General features: G+C 36.2%; 1 protein-coding gene across 3 annotated transcripts in view; it reads left to right on the forward strand.

Moving 5' to 3' along the window:
• LOC117953564 (rab effector MyRIP-like) overlaps nucleotides 1–26,218 on the forward strand; it is a 36,740-nt gene that overhangs the window by 7,456 nt on the left and 3,066 nt on the right. For 2 of the 3 annotated variants that reach the window (XM_034886690.1, XM_034886691.1), the window contains exons 3-14: nucleotides 1,243–1,464; nucleotides 4,765–4,901; nucleotides 10,540–10,620; nucleotides 12,194–12,291; nucleotides 13,752–13,832; nucleotides 14,017–14,157; nucleotides 14,905–15,040; nucleotides 15,237–15,793; nucleotides 16,490–17,735; nucleotides 17,775–18,463; nucleotides 19,074–19,130; nucleotides 20,638–20,820. In XM_034886690.1, the coding sequence (XP_034742581.1) occupies nucleotides 1,243–1,464; nucleotides 4,765–4,901; nucleotides 10,540–10,620; nucleotides 12,194–12,291; nucleotides 13,752–13,832; nucleotides 14,017–14,157; nucleotides 14,905–15,040; nucleotides 15,237–15,793; nucleotides 16,490–17,735; nucleotides 17,775–18,463; nucleotides 19,074–19,130; nucleotides 20,638–20,820 (3,628 nt within the window). The remainder of the gene's footprint in view (nucleotides 1–1,242; nucleotides 1,465–4,764; nucleotides 4,902–10,539; nucleotides 10,621–12,193; nucleotides 12,292–13,751; nucleotides 13,833–14,016; nucleotides 14,158–14,904; nucleotides 15,041–15,236; nucleotides 15,794–16,489; nucleotides 17,736–17,774; nucleotides 18,464–19,073; nucleotides 19,131–20,637; nucleotides 20,821–26,218) is intronic. The other variant, XM_034886692.1, reaches the window with a different exon arrangement.

Here is a 26,218-nt window from a genome sequence, read left to right on the forward strand (position 1 = left end):
TCATTTTTTTCTCTTTGTGCTGCTGTTCTCGTGTTGTCAGACTTCATCAGTCTCCAGCAGTAATCACCTATAAATGATTCAGTCCTGGCTTATGCTCATGCTGTCCTTATGTGAAAATAATGCATTTTTGTTTTCTTCTAACTACTTTTACCATCTGTCTCACTTCTGCCTTCATCCATCTTTTTTTCCTGCTGTAATGTCTTTAGCCCCTGTCTGAAATGTCTGCTTCTGTGTGAGATGTAGTGCATATGACTTTGTGTGTGTTTGTGCATCCTTTCCAGTTGTATTTCTTTGCAAGTAACATGCAGGGAAACTAGTAATGAAACTAGTAATATCAAAAACAAACTTGATATTTGTTGTTTACTTGATTCTTTTTGGTGTATCAAAATATTTTCTTATTACAAAAACCTTTTAATAGATAATATTTGTAAACTTAGTATTAGTCTATTTGTAAATCCAGTGGTGGAAGAAGTTCTCAGACAATGTATTAAGTAAAAGTTCTGCATTCAATGAACCAAAGACTTTGGGACATTTATATCTTAGTATTCGTTAAAGCACTTTACATCACATAAGTTATTTTGTGACCAAAAAACATGTGACTCACACTCTCTAACTTTTCTGACAATAAAGCTAAAACCTTAACATGCTCGAAAAACTAAATTTGATCATATATTATTCCATAACAACTGGGCTAACAGTCATTTGATAGAATGCTCCAGATCCAACACTAAAAGGACATGGTGGACTGTTTTCTCAAACAATAAATGTTTATGATACTGTACATGTAGGCTGAAGAACTACTGCTGCTGTCGAGGAGGACACACTGATGTATTATTCAGCACATCCTCTTAATTGAACCTTTACATGAGCTTTGACGGCATTTCACCAACTTGCAATAAATAATGTACATTTTTTCAATAATTTACCTTTTTTAAATGACATTTAGAAAATATTAAAATTACAGACTTTGTGAAACCACTTTAATTTCTGCTCCATTTTCATTAAGGACGTACAGGATCAGTGTGACTGGCTTTGGGTTTCTGTCTATGTCCTCATTGTGATGATCATCCCATTTGACTCAGTAAACACACAGAGAGGAATTATATATTCCTGTCACACCTATACCCAGACTTATATATGTAATTTATACATTTTTCTGTTTTTATAATACACACACACACACATACACAGTCCTGTTTTCACTATCCTCCCTCCATCCACACTCTCCCCTCCTCCCTACAGTGAACTGAAGCTGGAGCTGGATGAGGAGGGCAGTCGCAGCCTCCTGCTGTCACGGCAGAGATGCTTTAACCAGCGCTGCTGCATCCGCTGCTGCTCGCCCTTCACCTTCCTGCTCAACACAAAGCGCCAGTGCCACGACTGCCACTACAACGTCTGCAAGGCCTGCCGGGTCTACAACAAGCAAGACAAAGCCTGGCTCTGCTCTGCCTGCCAGAAGAGCAGGTAAGGTCGAGCGTGCGTGCGTGCGTGCGTGGGACATGACACAGTGACATCAAAGGTTGTTAAAGTCTTACTCAGCTGCTTGGGAGATGGATTTATTACTCACAACATAGTCACTTAGATACAGAATAGGAAAAAGTCGTCCACTGGCTGAACCAATTGCACTCAGTTTAACGCAACATGACAGAGAAAAGGAGATTCACTGTGGTGTTCAAAGATATGAAGCAACAACATTTTTAATTTTCTCCTTTTCTGTTATCAAAAAGGTCCTTTTTTGTGAAGTGTTGCATGAAGTATCTCCTTCTTAATTTCACAGAAAGACTTTGGATGCATCATTTAGTGGTTTACTGTATTTCCATTTTGCTGTGAAGTGTCATATCAAAATGTGGTGATGTTAAGCTTAAAGTCTTAGTGCGGGTCTTTGACATAAACATGTCTTTTACATTCAAGCCATTGCTAAATGAAAGGCTACAAAGCTAATTAATACTATCAGCTCCACAAAACTCTCTCTATATTTGTCTGTATAACTATGTTCAGAAATGGTGTCCATGAAGAGTCCATATTTTTTTTAATCCTCTGTGTCCTCCTTGGCTACTTGCAACTGTGTGGAGTGATCACGGAAGGCTTGTGTCATGTGGATGTGCTGACAGTGTTCGAATTCCTCAAGGAGGCAACAGAGACTACGCAATAATAACTACTAAACTTTGCTTTAAGCTAATAAAAAAAATTCTAGTTTACTTAATGGCTAAAGCTATTGGATGAATTAGAAAATGTGAAGTGATAAATATTGTTTTTGTTAAAATTTTACAGAGTTGACGTTTGCTTTTAAAGAATACGATTGGTTTCAATAAAAACTTTAAAATTCACTTCTGACAACTGAACCTTCTCACACTTAAATAAAAATGTCATGGCCTAAAATCAATGATTTAGTACTTTAAAAAACAAGGAATTACCTACCTGTAAATGTCTAAAGCTGTCCCGCAACTTCTCTGAGAGAAAGCCTTAATATTGTTTACTTCCATCTCAGCTGTCATGAAGGCATGAGTTATTTAGAATCAGGAAGACAGATGTGGCAGGAGAGCTGAGTCAAGCCTCACTGACAGTTTTCTCCACTTGTCTGTCTGAGGAGGCAAGACAACAGACTGGAGGAGTTACCCAAAGATGGTTCACACTTTGAGACTTTTTGTCACCTCCTGTCAACATACTCACTGTCCACACACTCACTCAGCTCCCTTCACTCTGCTACTCAACCGACTCAACAGATGGGGACTCATTAAACATGCCTAGGTGTTATTTACAGGGGGCATGGGGGGGTTACAACTAAGGAAGCACAGATCCGAAATTGAGATTGGATATTGGCTCCGATATTGACAAAATAGCTGGAGTGGAAAAATTAACAGATCCACGGGCCAATCAAGTAGTTTTTTTTTGTCTCCGTCGCAGCACATCCTACGTCATTTGTCAGCATCACGCGTGTCGCATGCTGGAAGAGATGAGTTAACCGTTAAGCAACATGGAGCGAGCCAAAGTGTCGGCTGCGTGGAGATATTTCACTCTTGCCACGCCAAATAGTTTTTTGACTGTTTGCAATATTTGCAAAGTTAATGTTTTGAGGGGTGGTGGTAGTACTGCAAAGTACAATACTACCAATTGAATCAAGCACATCCAAAAGCACCATGCTAAGGAGCGTGCTGAATTCCTGCAGCTCAACAGAACCAAAGGAGCAGGAGACAATAGAGCCCAGCAACTAACTTTGGCAGATGCACTTCAACGATGCAAACAGTTTCCAATGGAAAGCTTGAAAGCATTAGCAATAACATAGAAAGTTTCATTGTTTTTCATACTTAATCAATGTCAGATGTTAAAGATGAGGGCTTCCTTTGCCTACTGGAGTACTTAGTGCCAAGGTACTCTCTTCCATCATGCAAGTATTTATCCAAGACCGCACCGCCAGAACTGTACAAAAAAAGTGTGCCAACACATCTCAAAAAAGATTCAAGATGTAAAGGCAATGAAGTTCACTACATATATGTGGAGCTCTGCTGTGTGTCCAATGTTGCTTTTAAGTTTAACTGTCTACTGGTTAGACATGAGCTGTATACCACACGATGCAATGCTTCCAGCTAAAAACCTCCATGGTTCACACACCACAGTCCTTGGTGCTTACATTTTGACCATGACCTGCCCAGTAGACCGATTGCTAGCCAGTGGGCTTTGCTTGAAAAAAGCATTGTTTTAACACCATTTGAAGAGCTAACAAGGAAAGTAAGCTTGTTGACTGCCTCCACTGCGACCGTCATTCCAGCTGTCACCATCCTCAAACGCATCCTGGCTGAAGAACGCAATGCAGATACTGGCATCAAAACAATGAAAAAAAACTGCTTCAAGCTGTCAGCTAACGCTTCAACAGTGTGGAAGATGAACCCCTATGTGCACTTGCCACCCTGCTGAACCATAGATATAAAGACGGGTAATATTTTAACCTAACAAGATTGAAAGACAGGTAATATTGTAACCTAACTAATTACATTAGGTCTATATTATAGATTGTTTTACTTTCTTTAGCAACACTACTACTGTAATTGATGAGATGCCATGCTATACATTTTAAAACATGTATAGCATAAATTACATAGGCCTACATTCTTAAATAGTGTATTATATACTGTATATTTTCTTTTCTTTTGATGATTAGAGAAGGTTAGAGGGTAAAGTGGTTTTGAACAAAACAAAACAAATCCAGTGCAATAAACAAAGCTTCAAAAATAAAGCAAGTACAATACATTTTAAAAGCAGTCACAATGACCGTGACTACTATATTCCGGATCTTTAGAAACAGATTTGATGTATCAATAACGTCATATTTAGGAGTCTGGGTTGTTCAGTGTGTGTGACATAAACTGTATTAAATTACTTCTGTTTTACTACTCTCTGCCAAACAAATGTTTCATAAATGTTACACTTATGCCAAGTATCTCACTGCTATTATAATCCATAAACTAACTAAATAATGTGTTTAGTTAATATTCCTACACCGTTTATAAGCTAGCGTTAGCATTACATATTTAGGAAGAAGTGGAATGGACAGTTACAGCAGTTTATTACCCGGAACTGCATCATTAGCATATAATATTACCAATAAAACAAAATATGCAGTGTTTGACACCTGTCAATGTGAGATTATTTCATTCAGGGTGTTGTATAGGTATGAAATGTATCAAAAATGTTGACAAAGATACATATACATAAGATACATATTGAGTGTATTTTTTAAACTGCTGGTCTGATGTGTGTCTTTCTCAGGTTGTTGAAGACACAGTCACTGGACTGGTTCTACACTGATGTGAAGACGCGCTTTAAGAGATTCGGCAGCGCCAAAGTGCTGAAGACTCTTTACAGGAAGCACCTGGCAGAGCACAGCGCGCTTTCAGAGCTTACTGGTAAACCACTCTGTTTATTAGTGTTGTGGATAAAACATGTTAACTTTGGTGGAGACTTGATGTGTCTTATGTGACACATTTTGGCAAAGAAATTAGATCTGCAAGAGTTCTGAAATCCTGCATATGACTAGATCTTTTTTCTACAATCCAAATTGTTCGTAGTTGTGAAGAGACAACTGCTAGCTAACACGTTAGCCAAATTAACTAAACCAAAAAAGTTTGACTGAAAACATTTGTTACTTATCATCATTTAATACATCAGTTGTATTTAAATTGACTGTGGACATTATTCTTGATCTTAATAAAACAAAGTTTCAGCAATAGGCCTATAAAGTTGAATTGTCATTGGGCAAGACACTAAACCTTGAGTTTCCCCCGATGCTGTGCCATCGTAGTGTAAAATCTGTTTATCTGATGAGCAGGTGGCACCTTGTATGACAGCCTTGGCCGCAGTTTATGAATTTGTGTGAATGGTGAATGGTTCCTGTAATATGTAAAAACGCTTTCAGTCCTCGTTAAGACTAGAAAAGTGCCATATAAAAGCAGTGAATTTAATAATTTCCACAAGGCTTACTTACAAACCCGGTCTGTATTAAATGTTTTGTTCTAATACACTCATGTTGTTATTTCAGAGTAGTGTATCTTGGAGCAGTCCTGCACATCTGAATGTGAAGCATGCAGCACATACATGGCTTTGCTGGAGCCATCGATGCTGAAAATGTATTCGTAGTACTATACAGTGCTTCGAATAAGACCTGCTCCTAGCAGCATATTCTCTTGCATGTCCGGGACAGAGCGATGAAAGCGGAGGAGTGTGTCTCTGAGCCATTACTTCAGAGTCTCTGATCTGATTGAACATACAAGGGATTTCAGAGAATTGTTAGTGTTTTGTGGAGGAGAGGTTGCCAGCTGCAGATGATGCAGAGCTGTGACCCCTGTGGGAGGAGGACTGATGTGGGCTGGCATCAGGCCATCTTTCAGCGTCTCGATAACTGTTTTCTTTCTCTGCTCCCAAGCACACTGTATCATACATTTGACTGACCCACATTAGAAATTAAGCAGGGTTTATTCAGCTGCCAAATCCACATATCTGTATAGTCTAACTCATGGTAATCTCTGCTGATGTAACTTTAAAGAAAAAGAATAATGCCTTTATTTATATAATTATAATAAAAAGGCAGGAGGTGAACTGGCATCTCTCCAGCTACCAGTCCACACTCCGTACTTTGGCCCATACAGGGACTTAAAACCGCAACCCTCCAGGTCCTAACCCAACTCTCTAGCTCTCTAGTGAGCTACTACCACCAGTATTACCAGAATTAGTAGAGCTGACATTTGGGGACTAATGGCTAGCAGATAGTGGGTAGAGGCATCATCGTGTGTGAGATTTGTGTTGCAGTGAAACATTTTCCCCTCAAGACACGCTGCCACAGCCTGACAACAATGCTCCTCTAAAGAATAAAGCTAAATAACAAAGGGACCCTGAGGAAGAAAACACATGCATGCGTAGTAATCATTAATTGATGCTTATTTCACATGCAATATAGAAATACAGGCATCAGGAGCAATATAGGAATGAGTCAGAAGTCAAAATTATGCTAATCGTAAGTACAAAGCAATTTATATATATTTATTGTCCGGTAATAATTAAACTCTGCCAACTTGTTCTTTCCCCAATTTCATCCATTATTTCTTTTATTTAGACAAAATTAACTTACATCAACTACACTGGAAGAAAAACAAGACTGTCTACAGTCATGCTAGTGGTTCTGTAAGGCTGCAATTACTCACAGCAGTGCTTTGAGAAAATTGTTATCGTCAGCATACTTGCATGCTCACAGTGTCAGTGTTAACATGATCATATCTGATCTAGTCTACATCCATGACCTTCCACTTCTGGGGTTGCTCTGTTGCCACCCAAATGAGATATAGGCCACACCCATTCCCGCTTAGTCTTTTATGTGTGAAAAATTGTGATTTATTGAAAACCAACTTTTTCAAACTCCTCCTAGATCGTGACATTGATATGCACGAAACTTGGCACATAGTGTCTCCTGTCCGACCTGACAAAATGCTGTTAAAAGATTTTTTATAGAACTAAAATTGCACATCTTACGCGCAAACAAATTTGTGTAGATAACTATGAAAACACCAACTTTGCCATATCTTAGCCAAAATAAATTCTGTCGAAGCCAAACTTTAGATTATTCCTTGGGCCTTGATTGACTCTCTGAGTCTTTAAAACAAATTTCATGAAGATTGGCCACTAGGGGTCGCTACAAATACAAAACGTTTATATCTCATGAATAGCTCATCCAATTTTTACAAAATGTGATGGGTATCATTTAGGGCGACTCCTAAGGTGTCCCTCACAGTGGGGTAATGATTGTTTGAAGTGGGCGTGGCCTATGGGACCCACATTCGGAGTAACCACATACACTAAAGTGAACTTTAAATTAACACGGTAGATGAAGAAAGGATGTTTGACATACCTTACCAAATATTAAACATGTGGACCAATAGGTGATACAGTGACGTCGAACGTGTTTTTTGCCTATAACTCCAACATTACACATCGCACATTAAAATCCTTTCATCCACGCGTTCACTGGATCATGCTGAGTTGCCTGATATAGTACACGCCCAGTCTTTTTTGCAACATTGCGCTAAGCACGAAACCAACTCCTTCAAACTTGTCCTAGGCCGTGCAACAGATCTGTTGCTCTGTACCAAATTTGGTAAAGATAGGCCATTAGGGTGCACTATAATCAACGTAGACCATTTTGGGCCATTTCATCCCTCATGAGGTCGAGTTCGTCGTACATGATGCCAAACGGTACTTCTGATTCATAACTGGGGTCATTGTACAATAAATCCGTACTGTTACTTGCAAGATTGATACACTGTATGTAAGAAATGTAACTAATTTGTCCTTTATGTGAGTAATAATGTTCAACATTTTTGTTTTTGCCCTGGATTACTCTAAATATATAGAGCTGTTTTAGACAACAGAAATGCTTGTGTGGCATTGCTGTGTGTGTGTATATATATGTGAGATTCATGTTCCTTTTTATTTATTTGTCTTTATGGCCCTACAACCTTTTTAACACTCAAGTGCCCTCAGTGCAGCACAAATATTGTAATAGCAAAGTTAGTCCTGAAAAGAAATGACGTTCGTAGATTGACTATGGACAACAGGGATGTTTTACAAGCTTTTATAGAAAATGAAATTAAACTGACCAGAGGTTGTAAAAAATCCTTTAGGGCTCTTGGATTTTTGTAATGGTAATGTACCACAGACCTTGCGGCTCACACCTATCAATATTTACTGATGTTTGCGTTTTGCATTGTTACACTTTGGGTTCTGGTTTGGTTGACCAACCAAATTATCCTAGCTGGCTACCAAACATGACATGTATCATATCTCAGTCAAGTTAAATTCTATCAGCAAAAATGTTAAGATTAAAGTTGCACTACAATGCGCTATGCCAAATTTGCTTAGTATCTGCCATAATGGGGGACTTATGATCAACGTTTGTGTTTTGGCCGATAAATCAATAAATGAGGAAGATTGGCCATTAGTTGGTGCTTTTGTCAACGCAGATCAGTTTGGGAATTTTTACTCAATCAATGAAAGGTGCTCTAAGCAATGTTGGGGGATGTCAGTTCTTGTTGATGTTTGAAGTATTGTCAAACAATGTGAAAGCCAGCTCGACCTTCCCTCCTTTTTTATCTTGTCTCCTTCCCCTCTCTTCCATGTACTAATTCCTCAAATCCTTTATTCTCAATTATTGGCTGGAAGACTATTATGTTTCATGGTGCAGGTTGGTGCAGTTAATTGTTGTTGTTTGCGGAGACTGTGCTGTCTACAAGGATTGCGTTTTTTTTACAGTGTATTCAGGCAGCTAGCAGATAGTGAGATGTTTGTTGTAAGTGACAAAAAATGTTGTAGCCTAAAAAACGCAAGACATTGCTTTGAGCACCTTAAATGGGATATTTGCAATGTTAATGTACTTTAGACCTTGTAGATCACACCTCTCAGTATTTCCTGACGTCTGCCTCCTCACAGTACGTTTTGGGTTCCGCTTTCGCGCACTCCGTCAGTACGCCGATGTCACCTCACGTCGTGATGACTAGGGCGATGAGGCTTGGACCCCGGTTATAACTGCTTGCAGTTCTAGTTAGTATTATGTTTCTTATTAATTACAATATTACAGTGGCATACATATACTCATGTAAAAGCTGTTAGTTCACGTTCCTGAGAGTCTGATGGGGCCTTTAGGGTCACTGTGACCTTTTAGCTAATGTTGTGGAGCCATCTGTGTTGGTCATGAGTCTTTTTCATGTTCCTGTGCTGCGGCCAAATGTGTCAAAAGTCATTAGATGTTACAATACAGAAGTACACACCCACACACACACACATACACACACAGACACACACACACACACACACACACACACACACACACCCTCCCATCAGGGATCACAGTAACAAAGTCCATGCTGCAAAAAATACAAAAAAACATAATTCTGTCTTTACAGGATATCTCAATCAGTGACCTTGTGCTTGCCTTTAGGGTTTTTTAGAAGAGTAGAGTGCATTCTGCATTTTCAAAATAATCAACAATTGGTCTAAGTCTCTTTGCCCCATAAAATGATTGAGAGTGACCTTGTGTACTCTGCTGTACCTCTAAACCAGCGGCACATCAGGTCGCCTGGTAATACCAAGCGTCCTCTCTAATGCACTTACATAACTACAAATGGCTGCATTGTTGCATGAATATTTACATGACATGAAAAGAGATTAGGGCTTAGAGTTTAAAACTGAGAAACTGACTGACTGAACTCTGCTAATCTATCACAAACTGTCTAAAATAAAGTTATGTAGGTATGTGAAAGATAATGTATATCTGCCCTGTGAACTAGATTGCTCCAAAATGTAATGTGTACTTCCTTGGTCCATGCTACACCCTTTCACCAAGTTCATGGAAATTGGGCAAGTAGTCTTCCTCTTCTTGCTGACAAAAAAAACAACAAACAAAGGGCAAACCTATTTCATACATATTTCATATGGGACAAACCAAGCTGAAAACATTAGAAAGAATTTGAAAGAAAATCTATCTTCAATTGCATGCCATATTTTTTATTTTAAGTGATGTCTGAATTAATAAGGGGGAAGAAAAATAACCAACCACAATACATGATAATCTATTTTTCCAAAGCTTGACAAAAAAAAAGACGCAATGCTCTCATGAGTGGGAATTAAAATCTCATCAGGGACAATTGAGATTCCTGCATTGATAACATATGCAAAGTAATTAAATAATTTCTATGACATTATCTGTTATTAGAGACTATATACTGTGGTTCATGCATAAAATTGATACCATATGATACAGCCATTTTACACATTAAAAGTGAACAACCAAGTGAAACATAAAAGGTGCAATTTCCTTTTTGTATATATTTATTCATTCATCTTTTTTGCTTAATGTCACATCTACTTTATAAAACAACAACAACCCTGGTATAGTTTCAGGATGACGTCTTTATCCCCTGTGAATCTGCTGCATCTGTCTTTTCATGTACATGACATCTGTGTGACATCTATGTGACATCTGTGTGTGTGTGTGTGCAGAGGGCAGCACCTACGAGGAGAGTATCTGCAATGAGGGCAGCGTCTGTGGGAGTGACTCAACCTTCTACAGACAAAGTCAAGGTGCAGACATGTTTTATAATGATTTAACAGATCCTTTTTTGTACTGTACACCTATTTATGTAAAGCGTTTTGTGAAGTCATTTTTGGATTAATAGAAATTAAGCTTTTATTTCTGTGCCAAGACATCTTCTGGTAGAATTTATGCAAAACTAAAGGATATACTCTATACTCTGCCTTATCTCTGTTTATACTATGTGCAACATTTCAAAGAAAGTATGCACTGAGAAATAGAAGAAAGAAGTTGACCATTTAAAGGGATGTTTCCCTCATCTCCCAGATACTCTACATGTTTATCATATGTGAATAGCCAACTCAGGTTTTGTGCATTATAAATACTGTATGCTGTATGTCATATTAGTGGTACTGTAGCAATGCTTGAGCGTTTAAAGTACCTGCTGTAGTAGTAATAATACTGTAGCAAACAATGTAATCCTAGTTGTAGTGGCACAAATACTAGAAGTTGGCGTGCACGAGCAATACCCTAGCAGCAGTTATATATACTGCACTACTAAAAACATTAGTTGTAGCTCTCCACGTGTTTCTAATAATTTTATTTTATATTTATGTACTGAAGTGGTACAGCTTATACCAGTACCAGATTAACTCTCTAAGGGCCACTGAGGCAAAAATTTGCTGTGTATTCCCCAACCTAGTTTGTTTAGAAGCTGATTAAATGCTACTTATCTGGTTCACAAGATCAACCGTGAGGCCCATTCCATTTAGTGGTTTGTACTGATTAAACAAGATACATTAATTAGTGAGCTTTAGAATGGCTAGTAGGTGGATTTTGTAATGTTGAACAGAGCCATGGTGTTTCCTCTGTTCAGTTCTAAGATAAGATAACCACCTGCTGGCTCCTTCTTCATACTGAATTGGCAAATTTAAGAGTCATACTGATACTCTCATGTGACTCTACAAGAAAAAAGAAAATATGTATATTTTCCATAATGTGTTTTACAACAAGATGTTGACACAGTGATTCAAGATTGAGGTAAAAGAAAGGTAAAAATGCAGGAGTCATTGTAAGATCCATTCCATGTCAGTTGTTAAAAAGTCATTTCAGTAAACCTGTAATCTTTAGGACCACGAGTGAGTTGCCTCAGTTGGTTATTAAGCCTCTAAATAGTGAGTTCCTAATTCAATCTCTATGAGAAATCACCACAACTGACCCTCTGTTGCCACATTTTTCAGTTCAAGTTTATATTGGGGTCGTTGTAATCCTCTCGTGAATCTATGAATTTATATTTATTCCCAGAACCTAGTGCTTTACAGCAGATGAAGCATTGGAGGGATGCATTTTGATCTTGATTTATGCTGTGATCTTCTGGCATGTAGAACAGTGATGTTTTTAGTCTGTTTTCAGTCTGTTTTTCTCTCTTGTTTGCTGTCCTGCTCTACCCTCACTTCTCCTCATGCTCCCAATTCCCTGCACTAAGAGGAATAGTGACCACAAACATTAATGAAAAGCTGCAGCGGCCGGATGGTCACTTCTCTGTCTGTTACTATGATTTCAATTACATTTAAAGCATCATTCAGGTAAAAACAACATAAGTGATTGTGTCTTTGTGTTCAGAGCACAGCATGGCAGAGACACTTACTGTGGCATTGCGGGTGGCAGAGGAAGCTGTAGATGAGGCCATTTCCAAGGCTGAGTCCAACACTCCCAATCAGGTTGTTTATCTTGTTTTATAGTCCGTCATTATTCATGGATTGTTGAATTGCTCATCTGCACACACTGTCCAGCACATGTGTCCCAAAACCGTTAAGTTGTTTTCTTTGACATTAAATTACATCTGCGCACTATAATGACCTTTTTTAAAGTTACTGTATTGTAGATACTACAGTATGGTATTTTTGTATTGGTCTGCAAAACATGCACTTTAATAAGTACAGTATCCTCTGCAGTTATTTCATCATGTTCCTCCTTATCTGATTTCTTTGCTTTTTTTCTTTTGAGTCAGATTTTAAATCAGATTATGGAAAACAATTTAGGATTATGCTGTAATACAAATGACAGTTTAATACTACAGTGTAAGACAATGCCATTGTTAGGCCAACAAAATATGCCAAATAACTTGGATCATTGGTCTATTGAACATAGAGAAGTTACTTTTACTTCACAAACTACACTGTTCATAACAAACTCTGATTAAAAAACAAAGATTATATTTTAATTTAATTTCTGTATTCTACACTGTACATAAAGTTCCCTTTGTTTATCAAACTGAAAACCCGTCCGTCTTTCACAAGAGACCCTATTGATATGATAAACTTTCTACAAAACATTGTTTTTTTGTAGATCAGGCTTACCTGGTCTCCTCAGATGCAGAAGGTTTGTAAACCATTATGACAACATGAGGGAGGCTTTGACTCATCATTGGATTACTGAATGGTCCAGGATCTCTGTTTAAACTGAAAGTTTGTCGTTGGAATTTTACAAAGCTTAGTTAAAAGTAGAAATATCCTGCCTTCTGATTGTGGCATTTCATTCAAATACAGTAAACTCAGAACTGCAGAATAACACTGTTTTATGAAAATATAATGTTCTGCATCTAAAATATTTCTGCAAATTGTTCTGGAGTATTTAGAATAATACCTGTGTCGGTGTGGATCTGCTGTGACAGGAAGTTTTAGACAGAAGTATGACAGCCTGGCGTCATCTCAAGTATAAAAGAAATACTTTTCAGCTGCAGTTTTTCAACAAGAGACTCAAATGACTATAAAGAGACACGGAACAAATGCTGTACAAACAACGCGGCCCCCTAATGCAATTAATCTCTGCACCTTGGTTCATATCTCACAAGGTTTTCCTACGTGGCTAAATAAGCGTAATGCATGTCTTCTACTGGTTTTCCATAACTTCAATACATTTTGTAAAATATCACAACTCCAGTACAATCCCAAAGTACATTTCTGCTTCTGCAGTCACTTTCTAAAATAGTACAGCATACACATTTTTTTTCTTCTTCTCTTAACATAATATTTGAACTGACTACAATAAATACTGTATGTATATTTAAAGCACATGTTTGGAGGAGTAATCAGCCTAAAGTGCGTATTTGTGTGCGTGTATTTGTGTGTGTGGTGTTGCATAGCTTTCTTATTTGTGTGGTGGTTTGTTTGTGTACCAGGAGAAGCAGAATGAGGCTCACTATCTGCGGGAGCACAGAGGAGAGCTCATTGAGGAACTAACAAAAACTATTGTGCAAAAAGTAAGTAAATAAATATTTGATTTTTCTGTCTGAGCTGCAAACACTCATTTTGCACAGTAACAGTTTATAGTGTGTGATAATGTTGATTTCAAGTGCATCTTAAAGCAAAAAACATTAAAACCTGCTGATTTTTGTGTTTGTACAGAGCCATGTGCAGCACTAATCATGTCTCTGTCTCTCTTAGATTATTAGTACGAGGAAGACTTTGGCTCAGATGAGAGCAGAATATGACCAGGCTTGGCCACTTGAACACAACACTGACCTTTATCATCAGTTCAACTGTGATCAAGCCTCCAGCTCCCTTAAACACCAACCAGGCCTCTGGGTAAACACAATAACTTAAAGTTTTACTGTACAATAAATATACAATGGCTGTGTAGAAGAAACAGTTGTAAAAATTGCATCTAGTACTGCACTTTCATTTATTATTAAAAATTAAACCAAACAAGTGGTTGCCAACTATTTTGGCTTGATTCCCTTTACAAATAAAACTGTGTTTATGAGTTCAGATGTCTTTTGACAAATATCCCCTCTAAACTTCTCAGATGGTTTAATTTAAATGACATAACTGTTAGAAGCTCAAACAGGTTAAATTAGCAAATTTTAACTTTAAAAAAAATCTAAGAAAAGTCCAAAATATAAGTATACATTTGTGTAGCAGAATTTGTATTTTTCCCTTCTTTTATGCTTCATTAATCATCTCACAACCCCTTGGCTTTATCTTGACTCTTTGGAGGCGCTCTGGCCCCTAGGTTAAAAAACAGTGGACTAAACTGACAAACTGTATATAAAGTCCGCAAAACTAGCTCCTCCTCAAGCAGCTACTGTAAAATGTTGCTAACACAGTAATGCATCAGGAATAACAATCTTAATATTGTCAGATATAAGATTATATATTAGTGAGAGGGACCATTTTCCTGCAGAATGAGTATTTTACTTGGTGACAAGTACTGACCTCTGCTGGTTAACCTGGTCACCCTGCTCCACTGACTTCATCTTATTATAGTCAGACATCCAGTGTGACTGTGACACAACATTCACTAATTTTCATTTGTCATCTTTCTCCTCTCAGAGGTCACACTCTGCCTTCTCCCTGTTGGACAATGACCCTCCAGGTCTGATGCAAGACTCCTCACAGGCGCTAAAGAAGGACGGAGGTGGATCAGCTATGTCAACGTGGAAGAGTGTAGACCGGCTAGACAACACTGGTAAGATCTTGTTGCTCTTTAACTTCATAAAGTAACCAGTACTTTTAGGTTTTGTTGTGCCAGTAATCTTTGCACAATCAAAATGTTCCATTTATTATCAACCAAGAGAAGCATCAAATACTATTTTTGCTCAAAGATTTTACTTAATCGATTATCAAAAAGTAACTGGTGTGTGTGTATGCATGCGTGTGTTTAGGTTTGTCCTCAGTGCTGAAGAGCCCAGACGGGAACTGGATCGCCCTGCAGAGCGCTCAGCTGCCTCGTCCCAAACTGCTAACCAGAAGGAAGAGCCTGGTCTTCAGTGCCTTGGAGAGGGAGTCTGAAGTGGTGTCCGCCTACGAAGGGATGGGCTCTGACCTTGAAACCAAACCCGAACCTGACAGATCTTGGGGTGCCGTCCTCCAGGAGATCCACAGGATGATGACAGACTCCAACTCCAACCTGCAGGACGCCCGCGACAGGATGCCATCCCTGCTGATGGGCCGCCGAGGCAGCAGAGACGATCTGTTTTCAGACTCTGAGGGGAACTGGAAGCCTAACACACCTCTGCTCGCTCTTTTTAAGAAGAAGGTACCTGCAGAGATCAGGCGACCTTCATCCTCCCGCAGAACCAGCATCATCAATGTGAACTTTAACGTGGAAAGAGCCGAAGTAGAAGTGGAGAGCAAGGCGGCTGCAGAGCCAGAGGTGGGAAAAGTCAGGAGATCACGGAGAAAAAAGAGGAGTAAAAAAGATTTGTCTTCATCTCTGCTGGTAAGAAATAAATTACATTAAACTACAAACTGATGAGATTAAATGAAATTGGAAGATATTTTAATGACTCACAGCAAAAAAAGAGTTTAATCAAAATAATGATGTAGCCAAGTAGGCTTTATATAACTATGTGAAACTGCCAATTCTGGTTCTGTAACATGTTGAATTTCCTTTAAAGGTTTGTGAATTCCTTTCTTTTGTTTTAGATAAATACGAATCAAAGATTATTCGAAATATTCCTATATATTAATATATTCCTTATAAACTAATAAAAAAATATTTGCTCTCTTGTCTACCCTCATTGGTATTAATGGGGGTGGACAAAATATTAGGAGCCCCACTCAGTATTACATATTTTAATTCAGCTGCCCCACAAACTACAGCCTTATAAATGACCATAAAGTTGAATCAACACCCTTTTTAAAACAGTTTCACATGCAGGTTGAATTTATTGCAAGACTGTTGTTAGATGTAATCACTGTTAATTTAGTGTACCTAATTAATGGAAACTAAGAATATAATACAACTTTAATAAAAATACAAACAATTGTGGATTTGAAATGCTGCCTGACTTACACAGATACAAATAATAAATGCTAAAAAGCAAATTACATCCATTAGAGGAAGTCATACTTCATTCACCACAGAAATATACATACTGTATATTCTTAAATCTGTTATATCTTACATTCACAGGATTACAGCAACGAAGACAACCATCTGCAGCATCTTTCTGATGCTGCAACCCGTGAACCTTTTCACCTCGAGGGTGACATGACAGGACATGGAGCAAATCAGATTGAACAAGAGCTCACCCTAAAACTACATCAGCTAGCAGGCCGCGTTTCTGAGTACTCCACCGGAGGAGAAGAAGAAGTGAGAGATGCTAGTAATGATGGACAGAGGGAGGAAAAGAAACAGGGGAGCGAGGACAGAGATGAAAAAGATGAGAGGCTGTGGAGGATGGAGATCGACTTGGATGAAGAAAGAACAGAGGAAGAGGAAGACCTAGATGATAAAGAGATGAAATACAGATTATTCAGACTCATCGCACAGTCCACACTCACATACTACTCATCTACTGATGATGAGGTAGACAAAGTTGGACATTGTAAAGACGAATGGGAAGGAGATTGGGATGAGGATATGCATGAGGAAAAGGTGAAAAAGACAGACAGTCTTAGTTCTAAACTCTGTCAGCTGGAAAAAGAAGTCAGGGCCAACCAGTTCTCCTCCACAGAGGATGAGCTGGACAGATTTGGCGTCATGGATGAAGAGAAGAAAACAGGCGAGGAGGAGGAGCTGGCAGTGAAAGTGTGTCGATTAGCTAACCAAGCCAACGCCACCCAGTTTTCATCCACAGAGGATGAGTTGGACCAAGCAGGCATAGGTGAAGAGGGGATGGAAGCGATAGACGAAGAGAAGCTGTGGAAACTGGAGGCAGAAAAAGACGTCCATGCCGCTCAACTGCGTGATTTAGCCAGTCTAGTTAGTGCTTCTCAGTTTTCTTCCACTGAGGATGAGCTGGATAGAGTTGGAGAGAATGAGGTGGAGGTGGAGCAGGAAGGAAACAAAGGAGGAATTAAGAGGATAGAAGCCGAATCATTTGTAGATATGGATGTGACAATGTTTGATTTAAGGTATGAAATTGAGGAAAGAAAGACAGAGAGCAGTAATGAAAAAGTTGAAGATGTCCAACAAGATCAAAGAGAGGTAGAGGAACAGAAAAATTGCATGGAGGAGAGAGTATCAGATGAGAATGAAGGAATGGTAAAGGGGCGTAAATGTGAAAAAGTGGAAGTTATGAAAGAGAACACGGCTAAGAGACAACCGATGGAGTCAGAAACAGTGGTGCAAGCAGAGAAAATGGAGGAGATATCATTACATGAGACAAAAGTCCGACAAGAGAAGTGGCAAGACAAAGCAGAAGGAGAAGAGAGACAGTGGCAAGACAAAGCAGAAGGAGAAGAGAGACAGAGAGAGGAAAAGATTAGTGAAAGCAAAGAGAGTCAGGAGACAGCAGCAGACAGCGATGAGGAAGATGCAGAACTTCACAGAATAATTAGCAGCATGTTAATGATGACTTTGGACGACATGCAGGTAGAGACATCGAAGAAAGAAGCTGCGGAAAATGGGAGCATTAACAGAAAGCCAGAGGAAGTAGAGACAGATGAGAATGTAAAAATTGGGTTCAAAAATGGATTTGAGGAAACGGCTGTCGATGCACAAAGCACAAATAAATTAGAGGAGACAGAAAGTGCTAAAGGGGTCCAAAGTCAAGACGACAACTTGATGCCAGAGTCGGCTGTGAGAGAAAGACCAGGGGAAAATGTCTGTGAGCAAATTCAAGAAGATATTTCCAGAAAAAAGGAGAGTGGAGATGCCACAGGTAAAAATGAAAATGAGCAGGAAAATGATGAAGATGCACAAGAAAAAAGACATTTAGCAATCAAAGAGGCACTTAAGGATCATGACGAACAAGAGTACAGCAAAGTCACAACTGAGTGGAATATTATAGTGACGCAAGAAGATACTGCAGAGGTAGCTTTTGAAAATAAGGAAATGGATATAAGACTGGAGGAAATCAAGGAAGAAAATGCAGACAACATGGAAAAGAGCAGCATGTCTTCTCCACTGGAGGGCTTACTGTCACCTCAGGAGATTCAAAACGTAAAAACTCAATTTTTTAATCTCACTCTGGACAGTGATGCTTAATACATGCAACATTACTCCCTGCAAGAGTAACAAAAGTCCTATGTCCTTTCAAAAGCCCATGTTTACCCTTAAATTCTCCACTAACTGTCTGTTCTGATTTAAGCATTAAAGTGAGTCTATGTAACTTTTGAAAGGGAAATGACACATCCCCACCTAAACAAAGGAAAAGTTAAATTAATTAACAATAAAACCCACCGTTGCATATTTGGAATACATTCACAGCTTTTGATGCTAGGAAATACCAAGCAATTTGTTTCTTTCCTGTCCATTGTCCTCTAAATGTGTCAATTGGCATCTGCTAGATGATTTGTGCGACCAATACACATTTTTATCATCACACATCATTTTAAAATGTCCCATTATGTAATGGCCACTTGTTGTACTGAGCTCAATGAAAGTTACAAAGGCTCACTTAGAAGAAAACCATTACATTTGAGTAACTCCTTAATAACTATTCTTTGCAATGTAATTTCTACTAAACTACTAATCAACTCATTTTGATGCTGATTTACTTCCCTTTCTGTCCTGTGGGTTCTTCTTCTGTGCTTCACTCTGTGTGCCGTAGGGTAGGGACATGGAGCTTTACAAAACAATAGAGATTATCTCAACTCTGATGGAGCAGGTGAGGGCTTGTTTTGCTTTAGGAAGGCAGTATGGCCATCATTGCACTTTAAGCTGTAGGTGTATTTCATTTGCACTTTTCAAATCACTTTTTCCGTCTCTCTTTGCTTTCATAGTTACATGCATGCATCTGACCTCCTAACTTTATTTTTAATAAGCTATTATCCTGGTCATGCTGGTGTTTTTGTACCAAACATCCTGAATTGGCCACCTTAATACAAAATTAATTATCTAATTATGGTATTCACTGTGGATATGATAGATGCCCCTTCTTCACAGAGGAAATCATTAGTTTTGTTTGTTCATTTAAAGTAGTAATGGAATTTGGAGTTTTTAATAATTAGGTTATTTTTCAACAAATAGTAGAGAGCAACAATTATATAAGGTTATACACTATAGATTATGGACTGCAGGTCCTTTTGTTCCCATGATTGGCAAAGCATTTCAGCAAAAAGGAAGGTAAACCACCAACCACGTTCCTTATTCCAACAAATTCTGAGGGTACAAAATTTAAGCCTAGCTGATTTTTATGCCTCCATGCCGTCGAAAGTTGTGGTCGTAGTCATTAAGTTTTCGGGTTGTCCGTGCATCTGTCCTATTTTTTGTGAACAGGATATCTCAGGAGTGCCTTATGGGAATTTCTTCACATTTTGCATATATGTCCTTAAAGGACTTAAAGTGTGCATATTATGCTCACGTTAAGGTTTATATTTGTTTTTACAGATTATATCAGAATACGTTTACATGGTTTAATTTTCAAAAAACACCATATTATTGTTTTACTGCACATTGCTGCAGCTCCTCTTTTCACCCTGTGTGTTGAGCTCTCTATTTTAGCTACAGATTGAGGCATCACACTTCTGTTGCATCTTTGTTGGGAGGCACACATGTGCAGTACCTAGGTAAGGACTACTAGCCAGTCAGAAGCAGAGTACGAGGGCGTGCCATACTAGCAGCTAGGCAAGCATTATAACGTGTGTTACAAAGTGACTCACCTTCGTCACAGACGAAAAGGCTGGACTACAATATAGCTATTTTGTGAACAGTGTTTTCTGTTGGGGACGGTAAGTCGCTTTAGTATGGACTTTGGGTTTTTTCATTTTATAAACCTGCACAAAAAAAGATGTTTAACACAATAAGGAAAGGGGAAAAGCCAAAAAGCATAATATGAGCATTTTAAGGATTAACTGATAAGATTTTGGTTGTCAAATGTCACTGTGACATTTTTTAACTTAATTTAAGAATTAATACGCAAATTATGACGAAATACACTTCATACATTTTTGTTAAATTCCTTCACATGATATATTATGAGTCTGGACAGTATGAATGGCTTTAAACGGATTGGATGTCAACTACATTTTGACTGGTTGGCACACAAGTGCTAGGCGGAAATCCTAGTTAGTTAGTTTTAACATTAAACATTTAAAATTAATTTTATTTTCATCAAACTGCTGAATACCAGGTGTTCAAAGTTTTCAGTCAGCCACCCTGTCTCTGTGTTGTAGCGGTACACGGCGGTGTCTCTGCGCAGCATTACCACTGAGGTCCTGAAAGTGTTGAATGCCACTGAGGAGCTGCTGCTGCAAGGGGGGGAGGGAGGAGACGGCCCCCGACTCTCTAGCACCTTGCTGCCCCCCAACACAGACCCCAAGAAACTGGATCAACAGTTCTCCAGACTGGAGGAGAATGTGAGTTAGCTTTTTACTATTAATAGTAAAACACTAGAAACAGTTTACTGCACATGAGTAATGTTATACTATAAGTGCAATTAAATATTATCTTAAATATGTGGATATGTTGTTTAGAAGGGCTTATAAAAATATGACTATGGTCGTGTTTTGACATGCTAAACAATGACTTTTTATGACTTTTTTTACATACTATACTATGACTTTTTCATGATTTTTTCCCCTGACATACTAAACTATGACTTTTCAGACATACAACACTATGACTTTTTTGAGAATTGTTTTTACATGCTAAACAATGACTTTTTATGACTTTGAGTATTTGTATGACTTTTTTGACATACCAGACACTGCCAAACCAGCGCATTGGTACATAGCTCAGTGAGATGAGCTGTTACAGTTAAAATGAAGATTGGAGGTTCAACTCTTTACACGCTGTGACATTTGTTTCGACACACTATATGATATTACTTTTTTATAACTTTTCTCAACTTACTATACTATAACTTTTTATGATTTTTTTGACATACTATACTGTGTCTTTTTTATGACCTTTTTTCAACATACTATACTATGACTTTTTATGACTTTTTGACATACTATGCTATGACTTTTTATGACTTTTTATGACTTTTTCCAAAATACTATACTATGACTTTTTATAACTTTTTTGACATACTTAACAATGACCTTTTTATGGATTCTTTTCCCTGACATACCTATGCTATGACTTTTTATGACTTTTTTAGACATACTACACTATGACCTTTTTGAGATCTGTTTTTACATGCTAAACTATGACTTTTTATGACTTCTTTGACATACTATACAACGCCAAACCAGTGAGTTACAAGCTTTCACATGAGATAAGCTGCTGGGGTTCAAATTAAGTTTGGAGGTTGGGGGTTCAACTCTTTATATGCCGTGACATTTTTTTAACACATTATATACTTTGTCTTTTTTTATGACAATTTTTTTACATGCTATACTATGACATTTTTGACATACTGTACTACGACTTTTTTATTACTTTTCTCGACATCCTATACTATGACTTTTTTTTTACTCTTTATTGACTGACTTTTTTATGACTGTTTCGACATACTATACAATGACTTTTTATGACTTTTTGTAATGTATTATATGGCTTTTTTGGACATACTATACTGTGACTTTTTATGACTTTTCTCGAATTACTGTACTATGACTTTTTATGACTTTTTTGACATACTAGACCATGACTTTTTTGACATACTATACTACAACTTTTTTCAACATACTATACTATGACTTGATTTTGACAAACTATACTATGACTTTTTTATTACCTTTTTCAACATATTATGCTATGACGTTTGTATGATTTTTTTTCTGACATACAATGCTATGACTGTTTTATGAATGTTTTTGACATACTTTACTGTGACTTTTTTTCCACATACTATGCCATTACTTTTTAAGATTTTATCTGGCATATTATACTGTCTTTAAATGAATACACACTATACTATTACTTTTTTATGACTTTTTTGGACATACTATACTATGACTTTTTTAAAACTTTTATTATGACTTTTTTTGGCATACTATACTATGACTTTTTTATATATTTATTATATTATGACTTTTTTTAGACATGCTATATTATTATTATTTTTATGACTTTTTTAGACATGCTATATTATTATTATTTTTATGACTTTTTTGGACGTACTATACTATGACTTGTTTTTGACATACCATGCTGTGACTTTTTGATGACTTTTTTTGAACAAACTATACTATGACCTTTTTATGAATGTTCTTGACTTATTATACTATGAGTTTTTATGATTTCTTTTCTTTTTTTTTTTTTTTAAAGATAATTTTTGGGGACATTTTAGGCCTTTATTTGATAGGACAGTTGAGTATATGAAAGGGGAGAGAGAGGGAGTGACATGCAGCAAAGGGCCGCAGGCCGGATTCGAACCCGGGCCGGCTGCGTCGAGGAGTAAACCTCTATACATGGGCACCCGCTCTACCAACTGAGCTATCTGGGTGCCCATGATTTCTTTTCTGACATAATATAAACTATGTCTTCGGACTTTTTTTTACTTACTATAATCTGACATTTTTAGGACTTTTCTTGACATACTTTACTGTGACTTTTTTTTTACATACTATACTATAACTTTTTATGATTTCTTTTCTGGTATATTATACTGTCTTTTTATGACTTTTTTTGATGTACTATACTGTTACTTTTTTATGACTTTTTTGGACTTACTATGCTATTACTTTTTTTACTTATATTATGACTTTTTTTGGACATACTATACTATTACTTTTTATGACTTTTTTGATTTATTATATTATGACTTTTTTTGGACATACTATACTATTACTTTGTAGGAATTTCTTTGACATAACATACTATGACTTTTTATGACTTTTTTGACATACTATACCATGACTTTTTTACATACTATAATTGTTTTTTTACATACAACTGTTTTTAACGTACTAAACTATGACTTGTTTTTGACATAATATGCTGTGACTTTTTAATGACTTTTTTGACAAACTATACTATAACTTTTTATAACCTTTTTTCGACATACTATACAATGACCTTTTTATGATTTCTTTTCTGACATACTATGTATTTTTTTGACGTACTATACTATAACCTTTTTATGAATGTTCTTCACTTACTACACTATAACCTTTTATGATTTCCTTTCTGACCTTCTATATTATGTCTTAAGACTTTTTTTGACATAATATAATCTGACTTTTTTTATGACTTTTCTTGACGTACTATGTGACTTTTATCAACACACTATACTATTACTTTTTTATGACTTTTTTGGACATACTATACTCTGACTTTTTTTACTTCTTTTATTATGACTTTTTTTGGACATACTATACTATGACTTTTTCATTTATTTATTATATTATGACTTTTTTTGGACATACTAGACTATTACTTTTTTAGACATACTATATTTTAGAACGTTTCTCAACTAACTATAGTATGACTTTGTCATGACTTTTTTCAACATATTATACTATGACCTTTTTTTGACTGTTTTTGATGTACTTTACTGACATTTTTTTAACACGTTATATACTTTGTCTTTTTTATGACAATTTTGGACATACTATACTATGACTTTTTTTATTACTTTTTCTAATATACTGTACTATAACTGTGTCTTTTTTATTACTCTTTTTGACTTATTTTGTTATGACTTCTTTTGCTATCACTTTTTTATGACTTTTCTCGACTTACTATACTAGTAGTAGTAGTCTAAAGATTTTTTTTTGACATACTATAATCTGACATTTTTATGACTTTTCTTGACATACTATACTTTGACTTTTTTTCGACAAACAATGCTATTACTTTTTATGATTTTTTTCTGGCATACTCTACTGTATTTTTATTACTTTTTTCAACACACTATACTATTACCTTTTTATGACTTTTTTGGACATACTATACTATGACTTTTTTTTACTTCTTCTGTTATGACTTTTTTTGGACATACTATACTAATCATTTATTTATTTTATCATGACGTTTTTTCGGACATACTATACTATTACTTTTTGTGAATTTCTTTGACACATTATAATATGACTTTTTCATTTCTTTTTTCGACATATTATACTAAGGCTTTTTTAGACATACTATACTATGACTTTTTTAGACATACTATACTATGACTTTTTAGAACTTTTCACGACTTACTATACTATGACTTTTTCATGACTTTTTTGGACATAATATACTATGACTTTTTCTGACTTCTTTTAGTATGACTTTTTTTGGACATACTATACTATTACTTTTTGTGAATTTCTTTGACACATTATATTATGACTTTTTCCATTTCTTTTTTCAACATATTATACTATGGCTTTTTTAGACATACTATACTATGACTTTTTTAGACATACTATACTATGACTTTTTTAGACATACTATACTATGACTTTTTAGAACTTTTTCCGACTTACTATACTATGACTTTTTCATGACTTTTTTGGAAAAACTATACTATGACTTTTTCTGACTTCTTTTAGTATGACTTTTTTTGGACATACTATACTATGACTTTTTCATTTATTTATTATATTATGACTTTTTTTTGGACATACTATACTATTACTTTTTATGACTTTTTTCAACATATTATACTACGACTTTTTTAGACATACTATACTATGACTTTTTTGAACTTTTCTCGACTTACTATACTATGACTTCTTCATGACTTTTTCCGACATATTATACTATGACCTTTCTTTGACTGTTTTTGACGTACTATACTATGACTTCTTTATTACTTTTCTCGACATACTATACTATGACTTTTTTGTGAGTTTTTCTACTATACTGTACTATACTGTGTCTTTTTTATGACTCTTTTTTGACTGACTTTTTTATGACTTTTTCGACATATTCAATGACTTTTCATGACTTTTTTTACTTATTTTGTTCTGACTTTTTTTGCTATGACTTTTTTATGACTTTTCTCGACGTACTATACTATGACTTTTTATGATTTTTTTCTGACAATACTATACTGTTTTTAGGACTTTTTTTCAACATACTATACTATGACTTTTTAGAACTTTTCTCGACTCACTATACTATGACGTTTTAATTACTTTATTCAACATTCTATACTATGACATTTATATAACTATGATTACTTTTCTTATGACTTCTTCTAATATACTGTACTATACTGTGTCTTTTTTTATGACTCTTTTTTGACTGACTTTTTCATGACTTTTTCGACATACTATACAATGACTTTTATTGACTTTTTTCACTTCGTTTGTTATGACTTTTTCTGGGCATACTATACTATGACTTTTTATGACCTTTTTTATGTATTATATTATGACTTTTTTTGGACATACTGTATTATGACTTTTTATTGACTTTTCTCGACTTACTATACTATGACCTTTTATGATTTTTTCTGACATACTATACTGTATTTTTTAGGACTTTTTTGACATACTATACTATGACTTTTTAGAACTTTTTTCGACTTACTATACTATGACTTTGTAATTACTTTTTTCAACATCCTATGTAGTATATATCATATGTCATAGTGACTTTTTCTAATGTACTGTACTATACTGCGTCTTTTTTATGACTCTTTTTTGACTGACTTTTTTATGACTTTTTCAACATACTATAAAATGACGTTTTATGACTTTTTTTAATTTATTTTGTTATGACTTTTTCTGGACATACTATACTATGGCTTTTTATGACTTTTTTTAATTTAGTATATTATGACCTTTTTTGGACATATTATACTATTACTTTTTGTGAATTTCTTTGACACATTATATTATGACTTTTTCATTTCTTTTTTCGACATAT

The sequence above is a fragment of the Etheostoma cragini genome, chromosome 12 (assembly GCF_013103735.1).
Source record: "Etheostoma cragini isolate CJK2018 chromosome 12, CSU_Ecrag_1.0, whole genome shotgun sequence".
Lineage (NCBI taxonomy): Eukaryota > Metazoa > Chordata > Actinopteri > Perciformes > Percidae > Etheostoma > Etheostoma cragini.